The sequence below is a fragment of the Myotis daubentonii genome, chromosome 9 (assembly GCF_963259705.1).
Source record: "Myotis daubentonii chromosome 9, mMyoDau2.1, whole genome shotgun sequence".
Taxonomy (NCBI): Eukaryota; Metazoa; Chordata; class Mammalia; order Chiroptera; family Vespertilionidae; genus Myotis; species Myotis daubentonii.
The window spans coordinates 49,544,115-49,569,715 of NC_081848.1; the positions used below are offsets into that span (position 1 = coordinate 49,544,115).

Here is a 25,601-nt window from a genome sequence, read left to right on the forward strand (position 1 = left end):
GGCAGGGTCTCTGTCACATGTTCTAGGGGAGAACCCCGGGGAGGAGACTTCCAAATTTTCCTGGTTGCTCTGTCACCTTTTCCAGACCTCTACTCAAATGTCACCTCCTCAGAGGCCTTCCCTGACCACCCATTCAGCAATAGACACACTTACCTTTCTCTGTCCATTTACTCTTTCCTTCATAATATTATTACTGATGTTGTGATATGTAGCTACGTGTTTTTATGTCTTTCCCTCTGGAATGTACATTCCATTAGGGCAAAGGCTGTTTTGTTCAGCATTATATCCCTCGGCCTAGAATAGCCCTGGCACACACTAGGCCCTCGGTATTTTTTGACTAGAGGAGGAGAACCCAGGTTGAATAAGAAACTCTAGGGATGGGACCTGGACATCAGTAGCTTCTTACAGCCTCCTGGGTGATTCTGACGTGCAGGGCTGAGAATCATTGCTCTGGTGGCGCAGGTCCCGGGTTCCTCTGGGTGACGTTGCTGGTACAGGAACAGGGCTGCATCGGTGTTGCTCTTTTGATGCTGATGCAGAGGAGTTAAAGGCTGCAGGTTCAGTGTGTGCACTCGGTTCCTTGGACTGGCTCTCCCCAAACTCCCGACTGTCTGCCTTTGCCAGCTCTGAGGAGGGACTTCTTAAGAGTCTTCACCTTGCCATATTCCTCACCAGCAGGAATCTGTCCTTTCTGATCAAGGAGGCATAGTCAGAGATGAAGGGAGTGAATGTGGTTGTCAGGGTGACATCCCTGAGGACATGGGTGCCAGGAGGAAAGTCGTAAGAGCCCCATGGGGAAAGATGCCCAGATGGGGGACGTCTGATTTGGTGTGGCTGAATGCCAGAGCTGCCGTGTGGCTAGAGAACGGAATCTAAGGTGTACTGTTTGACTTGTATTTCTCTTGGGCCACAGGAAAAGCAGAAGTTTCTGGGACAAAATTATTATAAAGAAGGACCTGAAGGAAATGATATTCGAAAGACAAACGTTGCTCAGATCCGGATGGCATTCCGATACGAGACCTTATGCAATGAGCTCAGCTTCCTGTCTGATGCCATGAAATCAGAACAGATCACAGCCCTGACCAAGTAGGTCGAGCACTGGACATGCATTTTAACTTTCTGGTTTAATTTCACGCCTGCTGTGATTAACGGTGGTCAAGATACCACACTAGGACTTTCCTCCCGGGAGAGGATGCCTCTGAAGAACCTTCAAACCTAGTGATTTTGGTTGTACCGTTCACTTTAAGACCCGACATGTCCACTTCTGTTAGTATTTCTGAGTAATAGGTGGTGACTGCTCCTTGGGGATCTGGGAGATAGACAGTTGTCTGTACTCATTCCTAATTTTCCAAATCTTTCTCTTGAAACCGCTAGTGCTTGCACTGCTAGGGCCAGGATCTTCCACGGATCAAGTGGCTACTGACATGGGGTCTGTGTGGTTTTCTGCCAGAGTCCGCTGTTGGCCGTACAGTCTTTGTGGTAGTTGTTCATTTCGGCCTCTGGCTGCCTTAAACAAAATCAATTTCAAAGCTCCCTGTCATAAGGAGCTACTTTGAGAGAATTAAAATAGATAACTTCTGCTCTGGCCGGTGTGCTCAGTGGAGAGTGTCGGCCCCTGAACTGAAGGGTTGTGGGGTCGATTCCGGTCAAGGGCATGTACCTGGGTTGCAGGTTCCTTGCCCCAGTTGAGTGTGCAGGAGGCAACCAATTGATGTGGCTCTTTCACATCAATGTTTTTCTCTCTCTCTTCCTCCCCTCTTTTCTACTCTCTCTAAAATCAATGGGAAAAACATATCCTCGTGAGGATTAACAAAACAACAAAAAACCTTTTTTTTCTCCATTTTTGATGAATTTTTTAAAACTGTTTTATTTAGCCCTCCTCCCTCCTTCCTATTTAGGAAGCCAAATGTGCACATTGAAACAGTCCCTCCTATTCGGTGTCTTGGTTTCCTCATCTGAAAAGTGAGGGTTTGGATTAGATGAGAGGTTTTCAAATGGAGGTCTTGAATCCCCCTCCCAATTTCCGGGTGGGAGAGGGCAGGGGAGTGAGGTTCTGGGTGTTACCTTTGCTTCTTCAATGGGACTTCTACATATTTTTATTTGAAGTACTTTGAAAAGCACCAGACTAGATAATCTCTGTTCCCTTTTGGCTCTAATATTCTATGAATGATTGTAGCCCAATTATCATTTTACTTATGGAAAATTAGGGCCAGAGAAGTGAGATTTACTTAAGGTCACACAGCTAGTAAGTAATAGGACTAGAACTAGGTTTCCCCACTCCTAATCCAGCCCTTTCTCCACTATTCCACAAGGCCTCACAAAAGTTCTAACTTTTATCACTATAACCCGGTGCATTTTTTCTTTGTCCCTTACCTAACACACGGACTTTTTCCCAAAATGTAAGTGGTCCCAGGGGACAGGTAGAAAGTATTTTTTAAGACCAGTCTGAATTTAAGCTTTACCAATGTACTCTTCATCTGTGTTACTAGTGCCTGGTACATAGTAGGTGCTCAATAAATGTATGTTGAATAAATGACTTTCTCTTTTGGCAACCTTTTAAGAATATGTGCTCTTAATACACAAGCTGTTCAAGGACCTTCTTGTTTATTTCTGTGAGCAAATGCAGACTATGGGAAGTCCTGAATCATGAGATTGGAAGAATCCTATTTTTGCCTGTGAAAATGCTTATTTGACTTCAGATTTTCTTGTCCTGTGACTTTATTTTATAATGCATGTCCCCCCCACTGGTCAACAGAACAATAAGTGTAGTGTTTTCTTTTTAACTAGGCAAACATATATGCTATCTTATCACTAATCAAGAAATTGAATGAAAACCTGGCATTATTTTAGACATTTATTATTTTTGAAAATTTCCCATTTGTATACATTTGCCTATCATTGCAAGCATTGTACAGTTTTTCATTGTTATTTTATCTGTATCAAGTATTTGTTTGTAATTATTAAATAAAGTCTGTTAGGACTACGGCTCCATAATTTAAAACTATTTCAACTTAATACCATTTAAAGCAAATGTTTAAGTTTTTTACTGTAAGACAAGACTGGGCATCAGGGAAAGCTATCAATAACTACTAATTCATTTTTAACTAAGGCTGAGACATGGATGACATTCACTAGGAAACAAAAAAATTTCAAGCTGGAGCTCACTAGCCCAGAAAGTAAACCTTTGCTGTCTTCCTCTCTAACTTCTGCCATGCCTGCTCATTTCCCTTTCCATGGTATTACTTTAATCTGTTCAGCCAGCACTTACTGCAGAAATTTTACCTGTCCTGTAAACTTTTCAGACACCTTCCTTTTCCTATAGCCCTTTGAACTTTTATTACATCATTGTACGTAACTGGCCTTTTTTTGGGTGGGGGGGAGGGGGAATCCTACTTTCACGTTCACAGCTGGAATCAAAGGTAATTGTGTACTATCCCATGTTTCTAAAACAACAGTTTGTGAGTATGTTATCCCTTACTCTAAAAGGCTCAACTTCACATTATGTGTTACTTCAAACTGCATTGCTGAAATTATCAGTGTCATTGCTTTTTGTCTCATGAAAACAAATCACAACTTCTAGGTTGGTATTTACCAAGGCCTGTCCTGGGCCTTCACTTCCTCATATCCTGGATTAAAGCAGAATCGCAAACCACCCCTCTGGCTTTTCACTTTACTTGTTTCTGAGTGCTGTGTAGGTGAAACAATATTCATCTTTTTCTGGATTTTTAGGCACAGCTGAAAGAGCTATGTTGATAATATACCTACGTATTCTATACCTGAACAATGACTATTATAAAGAACAAGTGTAACTAACTACAATAAAAGGAACACTAATCAGACAGATATAGTTCCTCAGGAATTTTCACACCCTCAACCTCTAAATAAATATCTTAACAGAAAGACAGAGGGTGCCGGAGAGTAAGACTATACACAGCTGCAAGATTAAAATATAGCTGGAGGCTTTTATGTCTTTTGAGACCAAAATGTGTTCTCCATGATGACATATATTAGTAAATTTAATTATAAACTACCACTCCTTATAAATGGCTTTTCACTTCTCAGCACTAAAATTCTACTATGCTTCTCTAATTACATTAATTTTATCTTAGAAATGATTTTACAAGGTAAAGATCAAAACTGTTATAAGGTCCTGCCGGTGTCGCTCAGTGGTTGAGCGTCGACCTATGAACCAGGAGGTCACGGTTTGATTCCCGGTCAGGGCACATGCCTGGGTTGCAGGTTCGATCCCGTGTAGGGTGTGCAGGAGGCAGCCAATTGATTATTCTCTCTCATCATTAATGTTTCTATCTCTCTCTCCCTCTCCCTTCCTCTCTGAAATCAATAAAAAATAAAAATATTTTAAAAAACTGTCATAGGATGGAATATTTTATCAATTATTTTTAAAAGATAAGAAAGAAAAATGAAAGTCTGCTGTAAACTGTTTGTTATAGTGTCATTGTGTTGTCCAGCATAAATATGGGTGATCAGCTGATTTCCCTAACCTCCAAGTAGTTTTCTTATTCCTGGATAAGCCTGATTTAATGAAGAAGAAACCAGTAAAATGCAAATTCTTCAGACTTCCTTTTAATAAATCCAACTTACCATTGTTAAAAATCACTGAACCAAAAGGTACTTTCAAGAAGCCTTATTACTCAGATATATATTAGGTATAAGAAAATTGAGTCCAATTTGAAATGAATTTTAACACATAGTACACAAACATCACAACCCCCCAGAGCACAACACAAAATAGTCCTTTAAGGAATATAAGCATTTGGCACATGAGAATGTGAAACTACATGATAAGAAAAAACCTCTTCAATGAACTAAAATTTACTTGTTAAAGATTATTTATTGCACAATATATCAGTTTATCCTAAAATAAAACAGATACTATTATTCTCCACTTCTAAATTCAGTAGTCAAATCTATTTTCTTAAACTAAAATTTTATAGCACTGTAATATGAGTCAACCCTTTGTTATTGAGTTAGGATAGGGAAAACTTTACAACATAAAATAAAATAAATTCCTTAGAGTTCATGAAACCATTTCACAAATCCTAGAAGGCACACATTATACTTCCTATCATAGTAAGTGCATTTAAGTACTTCATAATTAAAAAAGACAAAGCTGTACAGAATACAAAAAGTACATTTCATCCATTAACACATTTACAACTTTTTATGATTAGTTATTATAACATACCTAATATTCACATCTAAAGAATTATCACCCAGTTTAATGAAGTGAGCAAAAAGTGCTCATTTATTAGATAAGGCTAATAAAAACATTTTGTTTCACAGTAGATCAGTTAGTGTCTTGGAGCTCATACTGAAAAGTAAAAAGGTTTGGGCAATATCAAGTTTCTGTTCTCAGTGTTAGATAATTCCTTGAAAGGTGAAGGATTCGGAGGGATAAAATCACTGGCTATACCTGGGAAAGATCCAGAAATCTGTAAAGCAACTTTGCTCATTTTCAGAAACATTCTTAAATTAGGCAATCTGATCTGGACTCAGTAAGTCTAATCCATAGGATTTAAAATCTTAGAGCTGAAAAAGATATTAGGGGATCATCTATCCCAAGGTTTTCAAAATATGTTCCATAGAATACTAATGATCATGGAGAAGAGTCAGGGTTTTGCAAATTTGACCTGAATTTAATTTAAAAAAATTTATTTTGGTAAAAAATTACTTTAAAAAACAAGTTCCATCATATAACTAACTCTGTTACTCACCAAAATTCTAATACATTGGATATCACCAATGCATTAATACATGTTTTCATTGATTGGCTTTATAATATTTAGTATTATAGTAATTGAAGTTTACATAAAGAAATTTATATTAATAAAATAAGATTTATAAAGTGGTGTAGGGGGTGTGTGTGCATGCATGCACATGCAGCACATGTAGCTAGGGGTTCTGAGTAAGATTTTACTTGGAAAAAAAAGATTTTACTGCTGAAATAAAAGTGTGAAAACCAAAAATAAAGTCTGTTTCTAAAGTATGAGCCTACAAACCAGACGAAGGGACTTTCCCAAGGTCACATGACCATAAAAGGCATCGCCAGGTTGATGTGATAGAGCCCTCGGTACTCTGCATAAACATCCAGTGAGTGTTTAGCTGTTTGGTACTGATCTGCCCCCATCATGAATATCAACCAATTCATTATCAGTATTTTGGGGGTAAAAATCAAGCCATATTTGGTTAGACATTTTGCTTAGAAATGAATTTTTTAATTTGCATGCCTATGAAAAATCCTAGTATCTAAAAATTTTGCCATCAATATGAAGCAACTTAAATTGTATACTTTGGTACTTCCGAATATATTTGTAACTTACTAACAGGTCAGAAAAGTTACATGGAATGTTAACATTCTTTTAAAAGAAGACATCAGGCCCTAATTTTATTATATGCTGACATCATAATGTTTAACATAAAACAAAAATTTACTTTTTAAGTAAAATTTTAAAAAATGGTTGACATGCCACTGAACATAATTCCTTCAAAGTATTTGAAAGGAAGTGGAATGAACCACAAGAAAACCAAATTATCTCCTAATTTTCAGAGGTGTTTTATGTACTTATGGTTAAAGGCTTTATCCTATTTTCTTCTTTCTTAATCTAAGAAGTCTGAGGACTTGGCCTCAGTAAGATACTTTCAAGTTAAAATAAAAGCACCATAAACTAATATTGAATGATTCACCATAATTTGGACATATACCATTTAGGATCTGTGATAAAAATTTCCTTCTGAAACTCCAAGACGCATGAACTTTATCAAAAGCTATTTAGAACAGTTCCCCAGCTGTGGAAAAGCATTTCTAGAAGATTCCCCAGCAGAAATTCATTTATAAGGCAAAATCACACCCAACTTTTAGTCTTCACCCAAATTATACAGTATGAGGGAGAAAAAAAGGCTTTTAAATAAAAAATATGTAGTTTTAAACACACAGCTAAAGTTATGAAATAACTGTGGATCATTTCAAGTAATAATTATTAAAGGAGCAATAATTAACCACAAGGGGGCATACATACTCCTTAGATTCCAGCAGAAAAACTAATTTAAGTAGTAACATGCACTTTGACGTATTCTACATTTTCAGTCATATAAAATTTTCTCTCAGATGGCTACAACTTTTTAACATTCATGGTTTATTTTATTTACTTATTTATTTATTTATTTAATCCTCACGCGAGGATACATTTTTCATTGATTCAAGAGAGAGAGAGAGAAAGGGGAGAGGGAGATAGATAAACATCGATGTGAGAAACATCGATTGGTTGCCTCCCATATGTGCCCTGACTGAGGATCAAACCCGAAACCTGGGTATGTGCCCTGACTGGGAATCAAACCTGAGACCCTTTGGTGCACGGGACACTCTAACCACTGGGCCACTCTGGCCAGGGTTTATGGTTATTCCAGAATGCTCCTACCCTGAAAAATAGTAGTGTTTCAGAAGCCTCTGGAAATGTTGCTGTCACTGCAGCAAAGGATTCAAGAGCAATTAGTTCTAATAAGCTATATTAGAACAGATAAATAATAGGAAAATAATGGTCTAGAACAGTAGCAAGTTTTAATTTACCATAAATGGAAGACATGAAAAGTTAATTAAAAGAAATGGGACAAATTGTCAGGAAAGCGAAAATAAGAGGGTGGGGGAAAGTGAGTTCTCGGTGCCTGCATTCTTTCCCCATGACCCACATGTTTGTAGCCCACAATAGCAACAAAATACTTCACTCAAGGTCATGGTCTGTGGGGCTGGCCTGCCTCATCAGCCATGTTAAGAATATAGTTAGCCATATCATCTTCAGTGGGCGCATCTGACACCACCCAAGATTCATTTGCTCCAGTCATCTGCAGGCGACAAATAGGGCAATTCCTGTGTCGATCACTCCTGTTAGAGAAGTCGATTAAAGAACAGTTCTTTTTCCTCTTTTTTAAAAACAGGTTTGTTTAAAAAGTAATACATATATATGGTTTATAAAAAAGTAAACAGCATAAAAGTATACAGTGAAAAATAAATCTCTCCCTCCAGCCCAATCTTTAATTCTTATCCCCAGGGGCAACCACTATCAGTTCATCAGTATGTCCTGTGGGCCATTATGTATCAGTGCATGTTAGAGTCGTCTATTCTTTTAAACATGCATTGTATGAATAGGCCATCATTTATTTAGTCTCCCACAGAAGAACATTTAGGTTTATTCCTTTCTTCTGCCACTACAAACAACAAAATGGAAGAATTCAAGATTTAAAATAAAAGATAACTTTACATGCAGAATAATTTTCCTGATAGAAAAAGAGCTCACATATGATCACTTAAATAAGATTATGTTTTTCAAAGGGATGTTTTTGTCTTGACAAACATTAATTTGGAAATTTCTAAACTACCATATTTGAGCCAGAAACATGTCATGCAGGGAGAATGCTTTTCTCTTCATCTCTCAGTGCAATCTGAGACCAAAGTAATTAAATTATATCAATTGCTCTTTGGCTGTAGTACAAAACTAAGAAATCTGTTTCAAAAACTAAATGTGAAAGCTAGAGCTGGCATATATTATTCAGATTCCTTTCTGATTCCTCAGAGAGAGATAGTTTACAAAGATAATTATGTGTGCTCTTCTGTGTACAAGTCACAATTTTAAAACAATCAACTTCTGCTTCAGGCCAATAGGGACCAGACAACAAAGGACAATAATCCCTGAGAGGTGGGAAGCAAAGAAGGTGAGCCCTACAACTGCCCCAGCTTACTGCCTTGAGAGTTTCTAGGCCACAGAATAAGCAGGGGGAACCCAGGTGGAACTTGGCAGGCTCCTTCCCTAGTTGAAGGAACAGAGCTGAGAGTCTCGGGAAGCTAAGGCAGCTCCGAGTTACATGGCAGAGAAACTGGTGTGGAGAAAGTTGCACAAAGGGAGAACTCCCGAATCTACAGATGGTCTCCCTAGGCAGCGGTTCTCAACCTGTGGGTTGCGACCCCTTTGGGGGTCGAGCGACCCTTTCACAGGGGTCGCCTAAGACCATCAGAAAACACATATATAACTACATATTGTTTTTGTGATTAATCACTATGCTTTAATCATGTTCAATTTGTAACAATGAAAATACATCCTGCATATCAGATATTTACATTACGATTCATAACAGTAGCAAAATTGCAGTTATGAAGTAGCAACGAAAATAATTTTATGGTTGGGGGTCACCACAACATGAGGAACTGTATTAAAGGGTCGCGGCATTAAGAAGGTTGAGAACCACTGCCCTATATTCAGCAGAGTGTGTGCATGTGAGGAAACTACTCCAGGCTGAAGAATCACCCAGAAGTATTTGAGAGGACAGTACCCAAAACTCACAAAGGGCCTGGGATATTGCCTGTTCCCACCAGCCAGACTGGAAAACCTCATAATTCACAGCATGGAGTACTCTGAAAGGTCTTGCCTCATTAGTGGGACATAATGTGTTCTAAACTAAACACTGCTCTAGTCCTGCCTAACAAATTATAAAAACAAGACCCAAAAGGATCAAATTGTTTCCAAGTAACTATATCCCAGAACAAAGCTCAAGAATATTTATAGTAATATAAAAATATCCAGCACCCAAAAAGGTAAAAATCACAATGTCTGGCACCCAATCAAGAACTACCAGGCAAAAAAAAAGAAGCAGAAAAATACAACCCAAAATGAGGAGAAAAATCAGTCAAAACCAATCAGGAACTGACACAGATGTTAGAATTAGCAGAGAAGAAAAGGAAAGGTTATGATAACCATATTCCATATATTTTAAAAAGAACTAGAGGAAAGACCAAACACATTAAGTTAGAGACATGGAAGATATTAAAAAACTCAAACTTTTAGAGATGAAAACTATAATATCTGAAGTAATAAATATACTGGATGGGAATTAATGGCAAGTTAGGCAGTGTAGGAAAAAAGATTAGTAATTTGAAAAGGCATTGCAGTATTAATTATTCAAACAGAGAAAATGACTAAAAAATAAATAAATAAATAAAATAGCGTCACTGAACTGTGGGACAACTTCAAATGGTCTATATGTGTAGCTGCAGTCCCAAAAGGAGAGGGGAGAGAACAGAAAAAAATATTTGAGAAATAATGGCTGTAACATTTCCAAAATTGGTGATACCATAAACCTACAATTCTAAAAAACTCAATGAACCCTAAGCACAAGGAACGGGAAGAAGACTAGTCTAAGGCACATCGTAATCAAACTACTCAAAACCAGTGATAATGAAAAACAACATTAAAAGCAACCAGAGGGAAAAAAGTATAATACCCACATAGGAAAAAAGGATGATAGAGATTTTTCATAGGCGACAATGCAAGAAAAATGAGAATAAAGCAACATCATGAAAATACTGGAGAAAAAAAAAATACTATCAATTTAGAATTCTCTATCCAGAAAAAGTATTTTTTAAAATGATGTTTAAATAGACATTCAAGAAAATCCTATAGGACCTACAAAAAAAATCAAAATTAACAAATGAGTTTAGTAAGGTTGCAGAATACAAGATTGATACACAAAAATCTATTTTATTTCTATATACTAGCAACAAAAAATCATAAACTGAAATTTAAAAATACCATTTGAAATAGTATAAGAAACAAAGTACTTAGGGATGAATCTGTCAAAGATAGGCAACACTGAAGACTACAAAAATTGATGAGAGAAATTAAACAAGACTAAGTAAATGGAGAAATAAACTGTTTTTGTGGATTGGAAGACTGGATATTATTAAGTCAAGTCTCCAAATTGACTATTTATTTAACGCAATCCCAATCAAAATCCTTACAACTTCTTTTGTAGAAATTGACAGTTGATTCTAAAACTCATATTGAAATTCAAAAGGCCTAGCACAGTCAAAACAACCTTGAAAAAGAAGAAAGTTTGAGGACTAACTCTTCCTGATTTTAAGACTTACAGAAGCTAGATAATAATCAAGATAATTGCAATATTGATGTGAAATAGATGAATAGATCAGTGGACCAGAACAGAACCTAGAAATATACTCACATGTATTTGAACAACTGCTTTTCAACAAAGGTGCAGAGGCAATTTAGTGAATACAGTCTTTTCAACAAAATGGTATGGAGCAACTGGAGCCATATGTAAAAAGAGAATTTTGATCCATACCTCAAACCATATTAAAAAATTAACTCAAAATGGATCATAGTCCCAAATGTAAAACCTAAAAACTTTATAAAATTTTCAGAAGATAAAGATTTCTTAGATATGACACTAAAATCACTATCCATAAATCACAAACTGATAACACTGGACCTTGTCAAAATTAAAAACTTCTACTCTTTGGAAGATATTAAGAGAATGAAAAGGCAAATCACAAAATGGGAGAAAATATTTGCAAATTATACAATGAGTGGCCAGATTATTATGACTGGCCAGATTATTATGAACACCCCATCAGTACAATGAAGTGAATTAGTTATGCAAATAATAATAAAACTTTGAGAGTATTTGCTTAGTTAGTTTTCAATATTCAGTATTTTTGGAAGTGTCAATGAAGTACTGATGGGGTGGTCATAATAATTTGGCCGGTTATAATAATCTGACCACTCAGTGTATATTTGATAAAGGATTATCTATCTACCTACCTACCTACCTACCTACCTACCTACCTACCTACCTATCTATCTATCTATCTATCTATCTAAAAGCCTAATACGCAAATTGTCCCCTTGGGAGTTTGGGAGACCAGGAGTTCGATCACTGGCTATGACCACCAGGGGGCAGCATGGAACGAAGGAAGGCCCCAGCCGGCAGCCAGCAGCTGGGAAAGGAAGGTCCCGGCCAGCAGTCGGAAGGCCCCGATTGGCCTTGATTGCTGGCCAGCCTAGGAATCCTACCCATGCACGAATTTTGTGCACCGGTCCTCTAATACAGCAGTTGCCAACTGGTGGTCCGCGGACCACTGGTGGTCTGCAAGGTCTGAAAGGTTGGCAACCGCTGCTTTAGTATATCCATAATAAATAAAGAACTCTCAAACTTGGAATGGACACTTCACCAAAGAAGATATATGGATGGTAAATAAGCACATGAAAAGATGCTCAACATTGTTAATAGGGAAATGCAAATTAAAACCACAATGTGGTAACACTACACATCTACAGAATGACTAAAATTAAAAGGACTGATCAAACCAAGTATCATCAAGGTTGTGGAGCAATTGCAGCTCTCATATATTGCTGGTGGAAGTGTAAAATGGTACAACCACTGAGGAAAACAGTTGGCAGTTTCTTAAAAATTTAAACATATATCTACCAGATGATCTAGCCATTCCACTCTTGGTTTTCATACAAGAAAAAAAACCCCAAAATATATGTCCATAAAATGTCTTGCCCACAAATGTATAGAAAGCTTTATTTGTAAAGCTAGTGAGTTTGAAAACTGCCATGATTTCAAAGTAGTGAAGAGAGTAAATGACATTTACGTGATGAGATAAGAAAGTATCTGTGACTTTCGTATCAACTGTAATATAAGCAAAGATCTCTGATTCCTATTATTGACTTTATCACAGGTACTAAACTTTTTGGGGAAAGGGAATGTTTTGTATCTTGATTGTCATGTTGGTTACATAGTTATAAAAATTTGTTAAAATGTAAATATATATGTAAAATGGTCACATTTTATTGTGTGTATGTTATGCTTCAATAAAGTTGCTTTTAAAGGTTAAAAAATATTAATTTAACAGATATTGCCAAAATGTTCTCCAAAGCAGTTGTACCCAATTTATATACTGAGCAACAATATATAAAAATGCCAGTTTCGCCACAAGCTTGCCAAGACTGTATGTGCTAAACCTTGTCCTTCTTATAAGTGAAAGTGGTTTTGTAATATTGTTTTACTTTTTACTTATATAATTATAAAGGTAAATGTCTTTCACTTGATATTTGAAGAGATCTAGATTTTATACTTTTGGATAGATGGGCAGTTTCTGTAAAAAAGAGTAGTGTTTTTAGCTCCTAAATTTGGAGATTGCATTTCCATTTATTTTAGCAAAAGAAACGTTGTAAAAAGAAATACAAAGTTAAAAAAAGCTTTATTTGTAATAGCCAAAAATTGGAAACAACCCAATGTCCATCAACAAGTAAATGGATAAATAAACTGTGACTTCCATACAATGAATACTACACAGCAATAAAAAGGAACTACTGCCAAAGCCGGTTTGGCTCAGCGGATAGAGCGTCGGCCTGCGGACTGAAAGGTCCCAGGTTCGATTCCGGTCAAGGGCATGTACCTGGGTTGCGGGCACTTCCCCAGTAGGAGATGTGCAGGAGGCAGCTGATCGGTGTATCTCTCACATCGATGTTTCTGACTCTCTATCTCTCTCCCTTCCTCTCTGTGAAAAATCAGTAAAATATATTTAAAAAAAAAAAAAAAAAAAGGAACTACTGACACATACTACAACATAGATAAATCTCAAAATAATTATACGGAATGAAAGAAGTCAGACAAAAATAGGTTATATACTATATGATTTCAGTTATAAAAATTCTAGAAAATTCAAATTATTTTATAGTGACTGAGAGCAGATTAGTGGTTGTCTGGGCACTGGAAGGAAGGGGTGGGAAGGAGATTTTACAATAGGACACAAAGGTAACTTTTTGGGATGATGGACTAGTTCATTATCTGTATAGTGAAGATGGTTTTTGTGCATGTGTACACATGTCAAAACATCAAACTGTACTTTAAGTATAGTTAATTGTATATCAATTATAAATTCTCCTAAATGAGATTCTTATTTATAAAATACTGCCCTAACCGGTTTGGTTTAGTGGATAGAGCATCAGCCTGCGGACTCAAGGGTCCCAGGTTCGATTCCAGTCAAGGGCATGTACCGTGGCTGCGGGCACATTCCCAGTAGGGGGCGTGCAGGAGGCAGCTGATCGATGCTTCTCACTCATTGATGTTTCTAACTCTCTATCCCTCTCCCTTCCTCTCTGTAAAAAATCAATAAAATATATTTTAAAAAAATACTAATGAGCTTGACCAGCTGATCTCTCAAGTTCCCTCCAGATCCAATTATTATTTCTTCTAACCACACATAAAGGAACAATGTAGAAATAAGAAAAAGGGAAACCTAGATGGATGTGGATGTGATTCTAGACTCAAGTCAGGCACAAATCTCCTTACAGCAAAAGTAAACTGCTAAAACTAAAATACACCCCCACATTTTATAAACTTTAGTTATAAAAATAAAAATATTTTTAACCATTAGGAGGCATGTCATAAAATCCAAAGTACTTAAGAATACTTAACTACAATATTTTTGTATTTTTTTTAATTTTATTCATATACATGTTCCCATTTGACCTTTGCCTATTCCATGAAGACACCAGATAACTTACCATTTATCAATGCACTTCTGACAAAAGCTGTGAGTACAAGGCAGGATGAGGTCAACTCGACCATCCATGCAGATACAACACTCCTCTTCATCAGTCAGCTGCTTCACCCTGCAAAGTGAAAGCTAAGTTAGAACAATGATATTCTCTGCTGTCATTACAGTTTAAACCAGTGGTCACCAACTGGTGGTCCGCGAGGTCTGAAAGGTTAGCAACCGTTGGTTTAAACTGTTTCCATCACCTGAAAAAGCATATCAAACATCTATGTGCCTTCAGTATAAAGCAAATGACTCATGCAATATCACACTAAATCAACATACTTTTTAGGGAAGGCATTATATTAGGGAAGAAGTACTAAGAGGGGCAAATTTTATAAAGAAAGACTGGATAAGGGATAAATTCTACAGTGATTAAAAAGAAAATATGGACAAAAAACCTGGAAATATTCAGGTCTTTCTGCAAATAGCTTAACCCATTTAAATCATATTAAATTTATATAAGTGAATTCAACCAATAATGATTTATTCACTATACAGGATACAAAGCACTCTAAAATATGAATCTTGCCATCAGGGTCTCCCTGTGCTGACGCTGATAATGAGCATATAAATGAAAAAATACCTCAGTCTTAAGTATCGGGTGCTACAGTAAATATAAAAGAGACAGAAAGCACAGTCTTGGTCCTCAAGGAGCTCTCTCACCTTGGGAAGAAAAGAGATGTTGAATCTTCTACTCCAGCCACCCTTTAGAGTGCCCTGAATGGGCCAAGTGCCTTTGCATGTGGTGTTTTCCTTTCTTGGAATACTTTTGTGAGTTCAGTAAACTCCAATATTAGTAACTCAGCTCAAAATATCACCTGCCTGTTCTCAAAACCAACATGTGCCTTAATTAAAGAACTTACATGTTGCATTTCAACTGGCTGTTTACTGGCTATTAACTTAAAATTTTTTTGAATAAAGGGTGTTTATCTTAGGTTCTCAATAAATGTTTCTTAAAGTGATTTTAATTTGTTTTTATCCTTTGTGCTGTTCTATGACTGTTAGATTTTGTTCATCAGGCATGTATTGCTTTTTTTAAAGATTGAATGTTTCAATGTACAGCCACTAGACTATAAATTTAAAAGAAGAAGCTATTGCTAACATGTTTTTAATTCCCTGCTGTGCTTATACCAGTGTATGTACATAAGATATTGAGATGTCACTTTAAAATTCATCAATCTGAATATAAAACAGAATATAAGCAAATATCAAATGTGAATTACATGTAGTAAGAGCGAAGTAAAGGAGGAAATGAGTGTATTTCAAACTTGTTGGAAAGATTAGGATTTTGACAGAGAACATGCTAGGTGAATAAACAAAGCTGTGACGGTAGAAAAAAACCTGTGTGTGCACACATGCACTCAACAAGGAGCCTGGCGTGATGCTCTGGGAAGAAAACTGAGAGAAAAGGTTGCTTAAATATAGCAAGGAGAATCTGATCCTGGGATATCAAAAAGAAAAGTTTAAACTTGTTCTGACAGGCAAACTACAAATCAGAGTTTGATCAAGGGGAAAGTAACTCCACTGAAATAATACTTCAGGAAGATTAATTGGGAGTGCAGCATGAGGGGCAGAGTAGAGGGAGGAAAACCAATTAGATTATTTCAGCAATTCATTTGCGAGATAACTAGGGCCTGGTCTAAGGGTCACTATGAAAAACAAATCATCAGGATGTGGTAATAGATTAAATGATATGCTTTAGTATTGGGCAAAATAGGGTAGCCATTGAATTGAAATGGGGAAATGGAATAAAAACCTAGATGGATGTGGATCGAATTCATTTTATTTTTTTCTACATATGTTCATTTCAATGTTTAGGTGCTATATATAGTGCCAGACCCAGATGAATTGGAGTCTCTGCTTTTGAGGAGCTTACAATTTACATCTAAGGATGTAGACTTGGGTGTCAATAGCAGAGAAAATAATTGAATCCATAGAGTGACAGGTGAGAATTTAAAAGTGAGGCACTGAGGGCCATGAAGAACAAGCATTCTGGATAGGGGTAAAAGAAAGAACAGGAGACACAGAAGCAGCCAATGGAACCTGTATAATGTTCACCTGATTTTTGCTACCTTCCAAGCAGTGCAGTGACCAGAAGAGCCTTGCTCTACTTGTCCTTGTTAGACCACTTACAGAACATTCAGTTCTATGCTTCCTACCCTGAAAGACACATTGAGAGATAAAGGATTATCCAGGAAAGCCTCCAGGACATAGAAGAGACTCATATGAACAAATCAGAAGGAACTGGGGCTGCTCATCCTGGAGAACAGAGGCTCAGAGAGGATTTGATTACTGTTTTCAAATATGTGAAGGGCTGGAAAAGAGAAGACTTTTTTGGTAGGATTCCAAAAGGCACTGCCACTGAAATAAGTAGACTACAGTAATAATTTAGTGATAATTAATGACAGTTAACTCTTACCTATTATTATGGGCCAGGTACTATTCTAAGCATTTTACATATATTAACTCACTTAACTCTATCAAGCGTCCTATGAAACAGATATTCATAGGACTATATTGTAGGAAGAATTCATAGTAATTAGAACCATCTGTATGTGAAAAGGCTTGCTTCTCTGAGGCTATGAGCCCCATTTAACTGCAGGTGATCAAGTACAAGTTGCACTTTCACTTGGCTAAATGTCATCAGTAGAATCTTACTATTCAAAGTGTTATCCATGGAGCTGCAGCAGTGACATTACCTGGAAGCTTGCTAGAATCTTAAGCTCCTCCTCAAAACCACTGAATGTCAAAAGTTAGGAAGCACTGTAGTATAGGATCTTTATGCACCAGAGAATAACAACGCAGGTTGGAAGCACAGCTGCATTGCCAGACAGGCCTGCATGTGAATCTCAGCTAGGCCAATGTCTATCTATGTCATTTATTTGTCTAAACTCAGTTTCTTCATCTGAAATAGGCCAATAATTGTATTCCCATAGGGTTGTTGTGAGGATTTAATGAGTTTATACATGTAAAGCATTCATCACAATGCCTACTACCCTAAAAGTACTCAATAAATATAAACCACTAATAGAAGTATGCATGAGATGTAAGGCTGAAGCAAATAAATACCTCTTAAGATTCCCTTCAATTTAAAAAGTCTGGTTTTCTATGAACTAGTGTATCAGGATGTAACTGAAAACCAAATAGCATACAGAAGCAAAAAGCAGCCATAACCTACTAATCTGGCACTGAATTTTCTAGTCTCAAGGGCACATGAAAAGGAATAACACCCTATCTCCTTCATTAAGATGACTGCAATAAGGAAAAAGTATTACTTTCATTTCATTGACTACCATAGAGCTTAAATATAGTAAATACTATTCGTGGCTTTTAAAATCCTATCCTATCTAATAAAAGAGAAAAATGGTAATTGGCGTACGACGATACCCTTTTCATTGGCTAATCAGGGCTATATGCAAATTAACTGCCAACTAAGATTGGCAGTTAACTGTCAACAAGATGGCGGCTAATTTGCATACGTAGGCACAATGCAGGGAGGTGAAAGGGAAAGCAGGAAGAAGCCCCCTGCCACTGACAGTGATCGGAAACCCAGGGGGGAGCTAAGAGCTGGGGGGCAGGGCAAAGGCGGCCCTGGGGCCGCCTTTGCCCTGCCCCCCAGCCATGATCAGAGAATCAGGTGCCTTTGCCGCCCTGGCCAGTGATAGCAGGAAGTAGGGGTGGAGCCAGCGATGGGAGCTGGGCAGGGTCGAAGCTGGCAGTCCCAGGAGCTAGGGGCCCCTTGCCTGGGCCTAAAGCGAAGCCCACGATCGCGGGGCCGCTGCAGCTGCGGGTCCCCGCTGCCCGGGCCGGACGCCTAGGCCAGAGGCCTCAGGCCTGGTCAAGGGGCCGATCCGGTGATTGGTGATCGGAGGGTGATGAGGGTCAACTCCTCTGGCCGAGGCATCAGGCCTGGGTGGGGGGCTGAGCCGGGGATTGGGGGGATATGATGGTCCCCTTGCCCAGGCCTGAAGCCTGGGTCAGAGGCATCAGGCTTGGGTGGGGGGTGGACCAAGCGATCAGAGGGAGATGGGGGTCCCCTGCCCAGGCATGATTCCTGGGCCAGAGGCCTCACGCCTGGGTGGGGGCCAGAGCCAGTGATCAGGGGGAGATGGGGGTCCCCTGTCCAAGCCTGACACCTCTGGCGGAGGCGTCAGGCCTGGGCAAGGGGCCGATCCCGCGATTGGAGGGTGATGGGGGTCAACGCCTGAGGGCTCCCAGTATGTGAGAGGGGGCAGGCTGGGCTGAGGGACACTCCCCCCAACACACACCCAGTGCACGAATTTCGTGCACCGGGCCCCTAGTGTATAAATAATCACCATTTTGAAGGAGAGAGAAAAAGCAGAAAATCAGATCGTTGTCTTTGAAAGATTAACTTTACAAAATACAGGAAAGACAAGCCTTAACGTTGCCTATTCTATATAACAAAAGCCTAATATGCCAAGTGTCTGGTCGTCAGTTCAACCAATCAAAGAGTAATATGCTAATGATATGCTAAGGCTGCTCAACTGCTTGCTATGACGTGCACTGACCACCAGGGAGCAGACAGTCGAATGGTCAACCAGTCGCTATGATGAGCACTGACCACCGGGGGCAGACGCTTCGACCAGTAGGTTAGCTTGCTGCTGGGGTCCAGCCGATGACTGAGTGAGATGGGCGGGACATGCCCTGGAGCCTTCCCACAGTCCCTCCCGGGGTGGCCATCCTCCAGCATCCCTCCTGGCCACAATTGTGCACTGGTAGGGTCCCTCGGCCTGGCCTGCGCCCCCTTGCAATCCAGGACCCCTCGGGGGATGTCAGAGAGCCGTTTTGGCCTGATTCCACAGGCCAGGCCAAGGGACCCCACTGGTCCACAAATTTGTGCACCAGGCCTCTAGTGATGCTATAAAACTCATTTGGAATTTCAGTAACACTTGTACAGCCCAAACCTAGAAAACCAAACAATCCTATTAGATATAAACAGAAAATGATAAATGGAAAATACAATTTTACTATAACAATTTTAGTATTTGGAGATCAGCTGATTGAGAATAGACCAGAAAATGCTACTAGAGAAATAGAAGAGAAATTCTTGTTAAGCATATTTTTAACTTTAAGGTAAAAGGCACTGTCAATACAGGTTTCTGCTGTCTACTCTGTATGACATTACTATAGGATGTCAACATGTCTGGACCCAGGGAAGACTTTCCAATGAGGTGTTTACAAATTTAAATTATGATCATGGTTGTCAAATGGCAACAGGTGGGAGCTTTCACGTGCCAAAAACATTATAGAGAAGGAAAAGAAAGTTTAGATAGAACAATAATGTAGGCCTGAGTAAACAAGCACCATCACAGAAAACTCTGGCTGACTTCATTTCCTTCTGGTACATGCAATGTGTACACCAATTACTTGTTCATTCCTGAATGCACTGCCAGATCCTGGAGCCAATATTTACAATTTTAATGCTCCAATTAGATAATTTTAAGGAAAATTGGAATGGTTCTGCCATTCTTGGGCCTAATTTCCTGAAGGGCTTTGATGTAAGAACCTAAATATCTATTATAAGAGGGGTATTAACTATAACTCTTTTGTCACTAAATGCAAGCATGTAGAGTAGAGAGTGGATTAATGGAAATGAAGTTGGCAGCAATGTTACCTGGCATAAGCCACTTCAACTTTTCTTTAATTGGGCCCTCTAACAATGTCCTTAAGTACAGAATAACCCAAAAGCTGATCTGGGATATATCAATTGAGACAAAAAGTAATGTGATTTAAGATGTCACAAAGAGCACCAGCCAGAATATTAATGAGATTTCAGTAGCTTGCATATTGGAAAATAAGAGAAACATGGTGCTTATGTATTGTGTACCTTCCCATCCAAAGACTAGCTTGACAAGATGTTACAGATGACGAGTTTTCGTCAGGGGCTTCAGAGGTGGAGCTCTGTGCCAACACTTCTGCTGCTTGACTTGTGATGTCTTTATAAAGCTGAATAAACTGGTACAAATTCATGATCCGTGATGCTTCTACAATGCCACGGCTTTTGTTAATCTAAAAATACAAAGAAAATGGAAAAAAAAAATCCCAACAATACACACACACAAGCCCTCCCCCCACAAAAAGGTTGATAATTTCTCTGATCAATTTTTCCCCAAAAAAGGGGAACAAATACTAAGTCAAACATCCTAGGAAAGAGAAGTTTGCCAGGTTTCCAAATTATCCAACAAGAGAACAAGAGTCTGAGCATATGAATAATATCATGTCTCCTACATTTGTAGATTTCAAAGGAGCTACACAAATTTATCTAAGTTGATATTCACAATAACTCTGTAGGGTTGATTAGGAATTATCTTATTTTGATTTCTGAGGTCAGGCAACTTTCCCAGACTTAAGAAATGAATTTTAGAGATCAGTATTGGCAATTCTTTTCATTTTAATTTCTTAAAGAATTTCTTAATTAAAGGCATTTATTTGAATCCAGCAACCACATGCCATTCTACTATAATTGAAACAACAGACTGTTTCATTGAATATCTTAAGTTTTACTTTCTACCCAAACTTCCAAACTAAAGTGAGAAAATTATACTGAAGTAAATTCTAACAGAAAGTGGTTGAGTTGTTCTCAGAAGGCCATCTTGAGGTATAGCAAAAACTCATTTAAAATAAAATGAACCAGTGTCTACAGGTTGTACTTAGCCTTGCTCTTGCTTACATTATAATGTGAGGATATATTTGGGGCAAGTGTGAGGTAACAGGTAAGGAGGGATAATATTGCTTTCAGGTTGGAGGACTCGTGGAGTGGGGCATATCTTCACTTTTGAAATGACCAAAGCCAGTAGGATTGAGGGCAAAGAACATGAATTAATCAGCAATACATTAGAGATGTAAAAGACTTCCTTTGAGCACAGGAGATGATAAGGAAGACTGTGGGGACAGAAGTAAGCAACGAAACCTATTAAGTACAATATCAAAATAAATAGAACAAACAAAATCATAAAATACTTAGAAAGAAATGAAGAATGCAGGGAGAAATATAGAGAGAGGGCATTGAAATTGTGAATGAAGTAGGTGTTGATGGAAATGGGGATATGAGAAAGTGAAATATGAGGTTACATATTAAAAAACATTATTATAGCAACATTTCCATATTTGGAATGAAAATAATAATAGTTGCAACTAACATTTATTGTTTACTACTTGAGAAGACAATGAGAAGAAAAACTGAGAATCAAGTATGAATCAGATTCCATGTGTAAAAATGCCAGAACTACTGCTAATTTAAAAAAATTTGATTAAATTTTGGGATGGTAAGATCTAAATGGAAATGCAAATATGTAATATTCTTTGTAATAAAAGACTATACGTGCAGTTGAAAACAAATAGGAATAAAGGTGATAGGAATTTATAAAAATTATAAAATAGATTTTCAGAGCTAAAGAAACTGGGCCAGTCTTCCTTTGAAACTGTATAATTCAGAAGAAATCAGGGAATAATTCACATAGACATAGTATTTAACTGCAAAGTTTATCAAACTGCAACAAATATTTTTTTTATTTTTTCAATCCTCACCTGAAGATATTCTTTTTCCCTTTGATTTTTATTTAGAGTGGAAGGGAGGGAGGGAGACAGAGAAACATAGATGTGAGAGAGACACATCAATTGGCTGCTTCCTGCATGTGCCCTGACCAGGGCCAAGAATTGAACTTGCAATCCAGGTACATGCCCTTGACTAAGAACTGAACCCACGACTCTTCAGTGTGTGGGCCGATGTTCTATGCTCTAACCACTAAACCAAACTGATCAGGGCACAACAAATATTTATTAAGTACACATTACTGTTATAGGTAATATGTGCACTGCTCTAGGCACTGGTGACAGTGTGTATAAAAAACAAAACTCCTGACCTCATGGAATTTATACTATAGGTAGGAGAGACAGACAATAAAATACAGATTAGACAGAAGTAAGTGTTATGGAGAAGATAAAACAGAGATGAAATGCTAAAGGGTTGTAGGGAAGGCCTCACAGAGAAGGTGACATGTAAGAACTGAAAGGGGTGAAAGAATGAATCATATCAGTATTTGGAGGAAAGATCGTTCCAGGCTGAGAGAATAGGAAGTGCAAAGCATGTTAGGCACAAGTGTACCTGGCAAGGAGCACAAGGAGTCCAGCAAGGAGCCCAGGGTGGTTGGAATAGAATGAGGGGGGAGAAATTGGAAAAAATAAGGTTAGGGGTGAGGTGGGGACAGAATGTATAGACTTTGATGATCATGACACAAAAGGAAAAAATCTCCTTACCCACGAGTTCTTTATGGGTTGGTCAGGAATGGACTTCAGGGCACTCATGAATGCCCAATTTACTGTTTATATGCACATGGATGATTTCACCATTTGTTTGTTGTATAATAGGAGTGGGGATATGAGAAGGCCTAATAAAATTTGTTCCTTCATTTTCACCAAAGTTCTGTGGCCTCACAAAAGTTAAAAACCATCTATTCTAATCTACCCATTGGTGGGTGAGGCTTCCTAATACTCTATGACAGCAGCTATTATATTTTTCAACACAGCTGATATATTCAATTACCTAAAATTTAAAGATGAACTAAGTGTATTAATGGTGAAAAATCCATTCTATAATTAAAAATTACTAAAACAAAACAAAAAACACAAACCTTTCTAATGGATTTAAAAATTATTAAATAAATAAAACCCAGTGTTCTTAAAAGAAATGATCTCTTAAGATAACTAATTTTTAAGGAGTCATCTTAGAGTTATGTAGAGTGTCACCTTAGGATTCCATAGCTAGCTAAATACAAAAAGAGAGCTAGAGGGTTTACTACCACCTTTCTTGATTATAAAAATCTCTGCTATATGGTAATTACACAACCAGTGAGATTCAATTAACCTGGAAGGCAATAACAGTACCAAAACTATGTTTTAAATAGTTAATAATAACCACATTATTAACACCTATTTCAATCATATTACATTACACAATTAAATGTGGTTCTAACCACCAAAATAATTCAAGTTCTGCATCAGAATTCCCTATCACTCTCACCTTGGTACAGACCACCCGTACAACCACTTTCCAAAAGGCAGAGGAATCAGACCCAGGTTGTACCTCAAAGAGAAGATGTTTTTCCTGACCAGAAGCCACTTTAGCAGTTCTGAAAAGAGACAAACACATTTGTTTATTTTATGAAAAGTCATATAAAATAATTGAGCCATGAAACAAGATTCAAGAAACACTTTAAATCAGAGAAAAAAAATTGAAGAAAAAACACAAAGTCAAATAACAATAATGATTGTAATAATTAGATTCTTAAAACAAAGGGATAGAGAAAGTTTTGATTAAACATACAACTTAATTTCCAAGGTTTTTAAAGTCAACAGCATAGTAGAAAGATATTTATAAATCTGTTTGTCATATCTAATATCTTAATGGTCTTTAAACTTTTAACAAAGACATCTACGAAAAACATATCCAAGGAAACAGATATTTAAAAGAAAAACCAAGCTGGTTTCACTTATCCAAATTTGACTATTGCCTCAATGCATATAAAGTGTGAAAAAAAAATCTTGCTTTTGGTTGAGTCCTTATTTAAGCAACAATAATAACACATCACTTTGGAAAAAAAGTTTATAGGTAATGTGGACTGGATCAAGCAAATGCTTTTGAAACACTTTGAATATAGCTTCCTCAGGCAGAGTAATTTTCATCTAGAGAGCCACAGGATTCTAACATAAAAATATGACTTTTAGAGAATAATATCGCCATAATGCTAATTTAAATCAGTTCAAAGACATACTTAAATATTACTGCTCCCTTCTATCATTAGTCACGTTTCTGTCTGTGCATCAATGGGGATATCACACTCAGAACTAAGTGACTTACAGCTAAATAAATTGAGGCCATTGAAATTAAGCAACTAGCCTGAGGTAACAAAATCTGCCAGGGAATGTAATTCAACTATGCCAGTTCCCAGTTGTTTTCTAGCTATCAAGCCACGCTTCATCCGTATAGATTTAACTTTATTTCTCAGACAGCACTGCGCTTATGAATGCCAAACGCTGACCGTGAAAATTGGTTTTATGAACCAAATCCAGTCAGAAATAAATGAGAAGATATTCTTTACCATCCCATCTGTATTACACAGTAAACTTAGCTTGTGGATGCTTTCACGGGACACATTTTATTCATTATCTTTAGATGAAAAGGCAAAATTTTGTTAGACTAGACAAGGTTTATATAAGTTCCGAGACTCAAAGGGATGCTAAAGTTTTAAAAACCGATGGCTACATTTTTTTATTACAAAAGATCAGACAATACACAAACACACAGTAAAATGTAAAATCTCCCTCGATGCCCCGCCGTTTCCACGGACTCCCCAGAGACCCAGTATGCAGCCTCCTAGCTCTTTTTCTATGTATTTACATATATAACAATACAGGATCCATCCATATAAATATACAGGACTTTAAGAACAAAACAAAATCCAGTGCTCTTAAAAGAAATGATCTTCTAAAACAACTTTAACTTTTAAGACATTCTTTATTCTTCATGACTGGCTAATAACAGTAGACTGTAGTCATGTCCATAAAAAAAACTGTATTTCCTTTTCTTTATCTAAATGTGTTCCACATAACCAAGTATGCTTCTTATCAACCAACACAGCTATCACAAAGCTAGGGAGCACATTCATGTACCTTGCCCTAAACTATTAATAGGGACTGTTAATAGTTTATATTTATACTAAGTGGGTCCAGACTGCTTGGTGATTTTGATTGGCTTTTTTGGGATTTAAAGAGAGGTTAGAGTGGGATAGCTAAGGTGGGTTAATGAAAAAACTTCAGATGGAGGGAGAGCTGGATCTGCCATTAATCCTTGGGCAATCATTGTAGGCCTCAGTTAAAATGTCCAACGCTCAGCACAGTGCCTTGCACACACTATGGGTTCAGTGAATGTTAGCTAAATTGATCAGACTTAAGAGAGAACGTTTAAGATCTTATTTAAAAGGCAATTTCATAATTACATGCCAAGAGAGACAGAAGATATATATACATGGATGTAGGTGCTGCCACAGAAAGACTTAATAGAAGGGAGTGACATCTGCTCATCTGTCACTAAGGAAGAAAACACACAAAGAAAAAGTAGTATTTTAAAAGCATAATAATAATCTGGGGCCATTTAGGAACGAAGAGCCCT

General features: G+C 37.6%; 2 protein-coding genes across 9 annotated transcripts in view; one reads left to right on the top strand and one right to left on the bottom strand.

Annotated features, from left to right (window-relative positions):
- The window catches only part of AMPD3 (adenosine monophosphate deaminase 3), a 48,876-nt gene extending 45,882 nt beyond the window's left edge, over window positions 1–2,994 (top strand). For all 4 annotated transcript variants that reach the window (XM_059708889.1, XM_059708890.1, XM_059708888.1 and 1 more), the window contains exon 15: window positions 914–2,994. In XM_059708889.1, coding sequence (XP_059564872.1) covers window positions 914–1,090 — 177 coding nt within the window. In that variant the 3' untranslated portion in view covers window positions 1,091–2,994. The remainder of the gene's footprint in view (window positions 1–913) is intronic.
- RNF141 (ring finger protein 141) overlaps window positions 1–25,601 on the bottom strand; it is a 40,141-nt gene that overhangs the window by 11,223 nt on the left and 3,317 nt on the right. For 2 of the 5 annotated variants that reach the window (XM_059708892.1, XM_059708893.1), the window contains exons 3-6: window positions 23,454–23,562; window positions 20,262–20,443; window positions 14,379–14,486; window positions 3,375–7,897 (exon numbers count right to left, since the gene is read on the bottom strand). In XM_059708892.1, the coding sequence (XP_059564875.1) occupies window positions 7,747–7,897; window positions 14,379–14,486; window positions 20,262–20,443; window positions 23,454–23,562 (550 nt within the window). In that variant the 3' untranslated portion in view covers window positions 3,375–7,746. Of the gene's footprint in view, window positions 1–3,374; window positions 7,898–14,378; window positions 14,487–20,261; window positions 20,444–23,453; window positions 23,563–25,601 lie in introns of those variants that run through there. The other 3 variants (XM_059708895.1, XM_059708896.1, XM_059708897.1) reach the window with 3 other exon arrangements.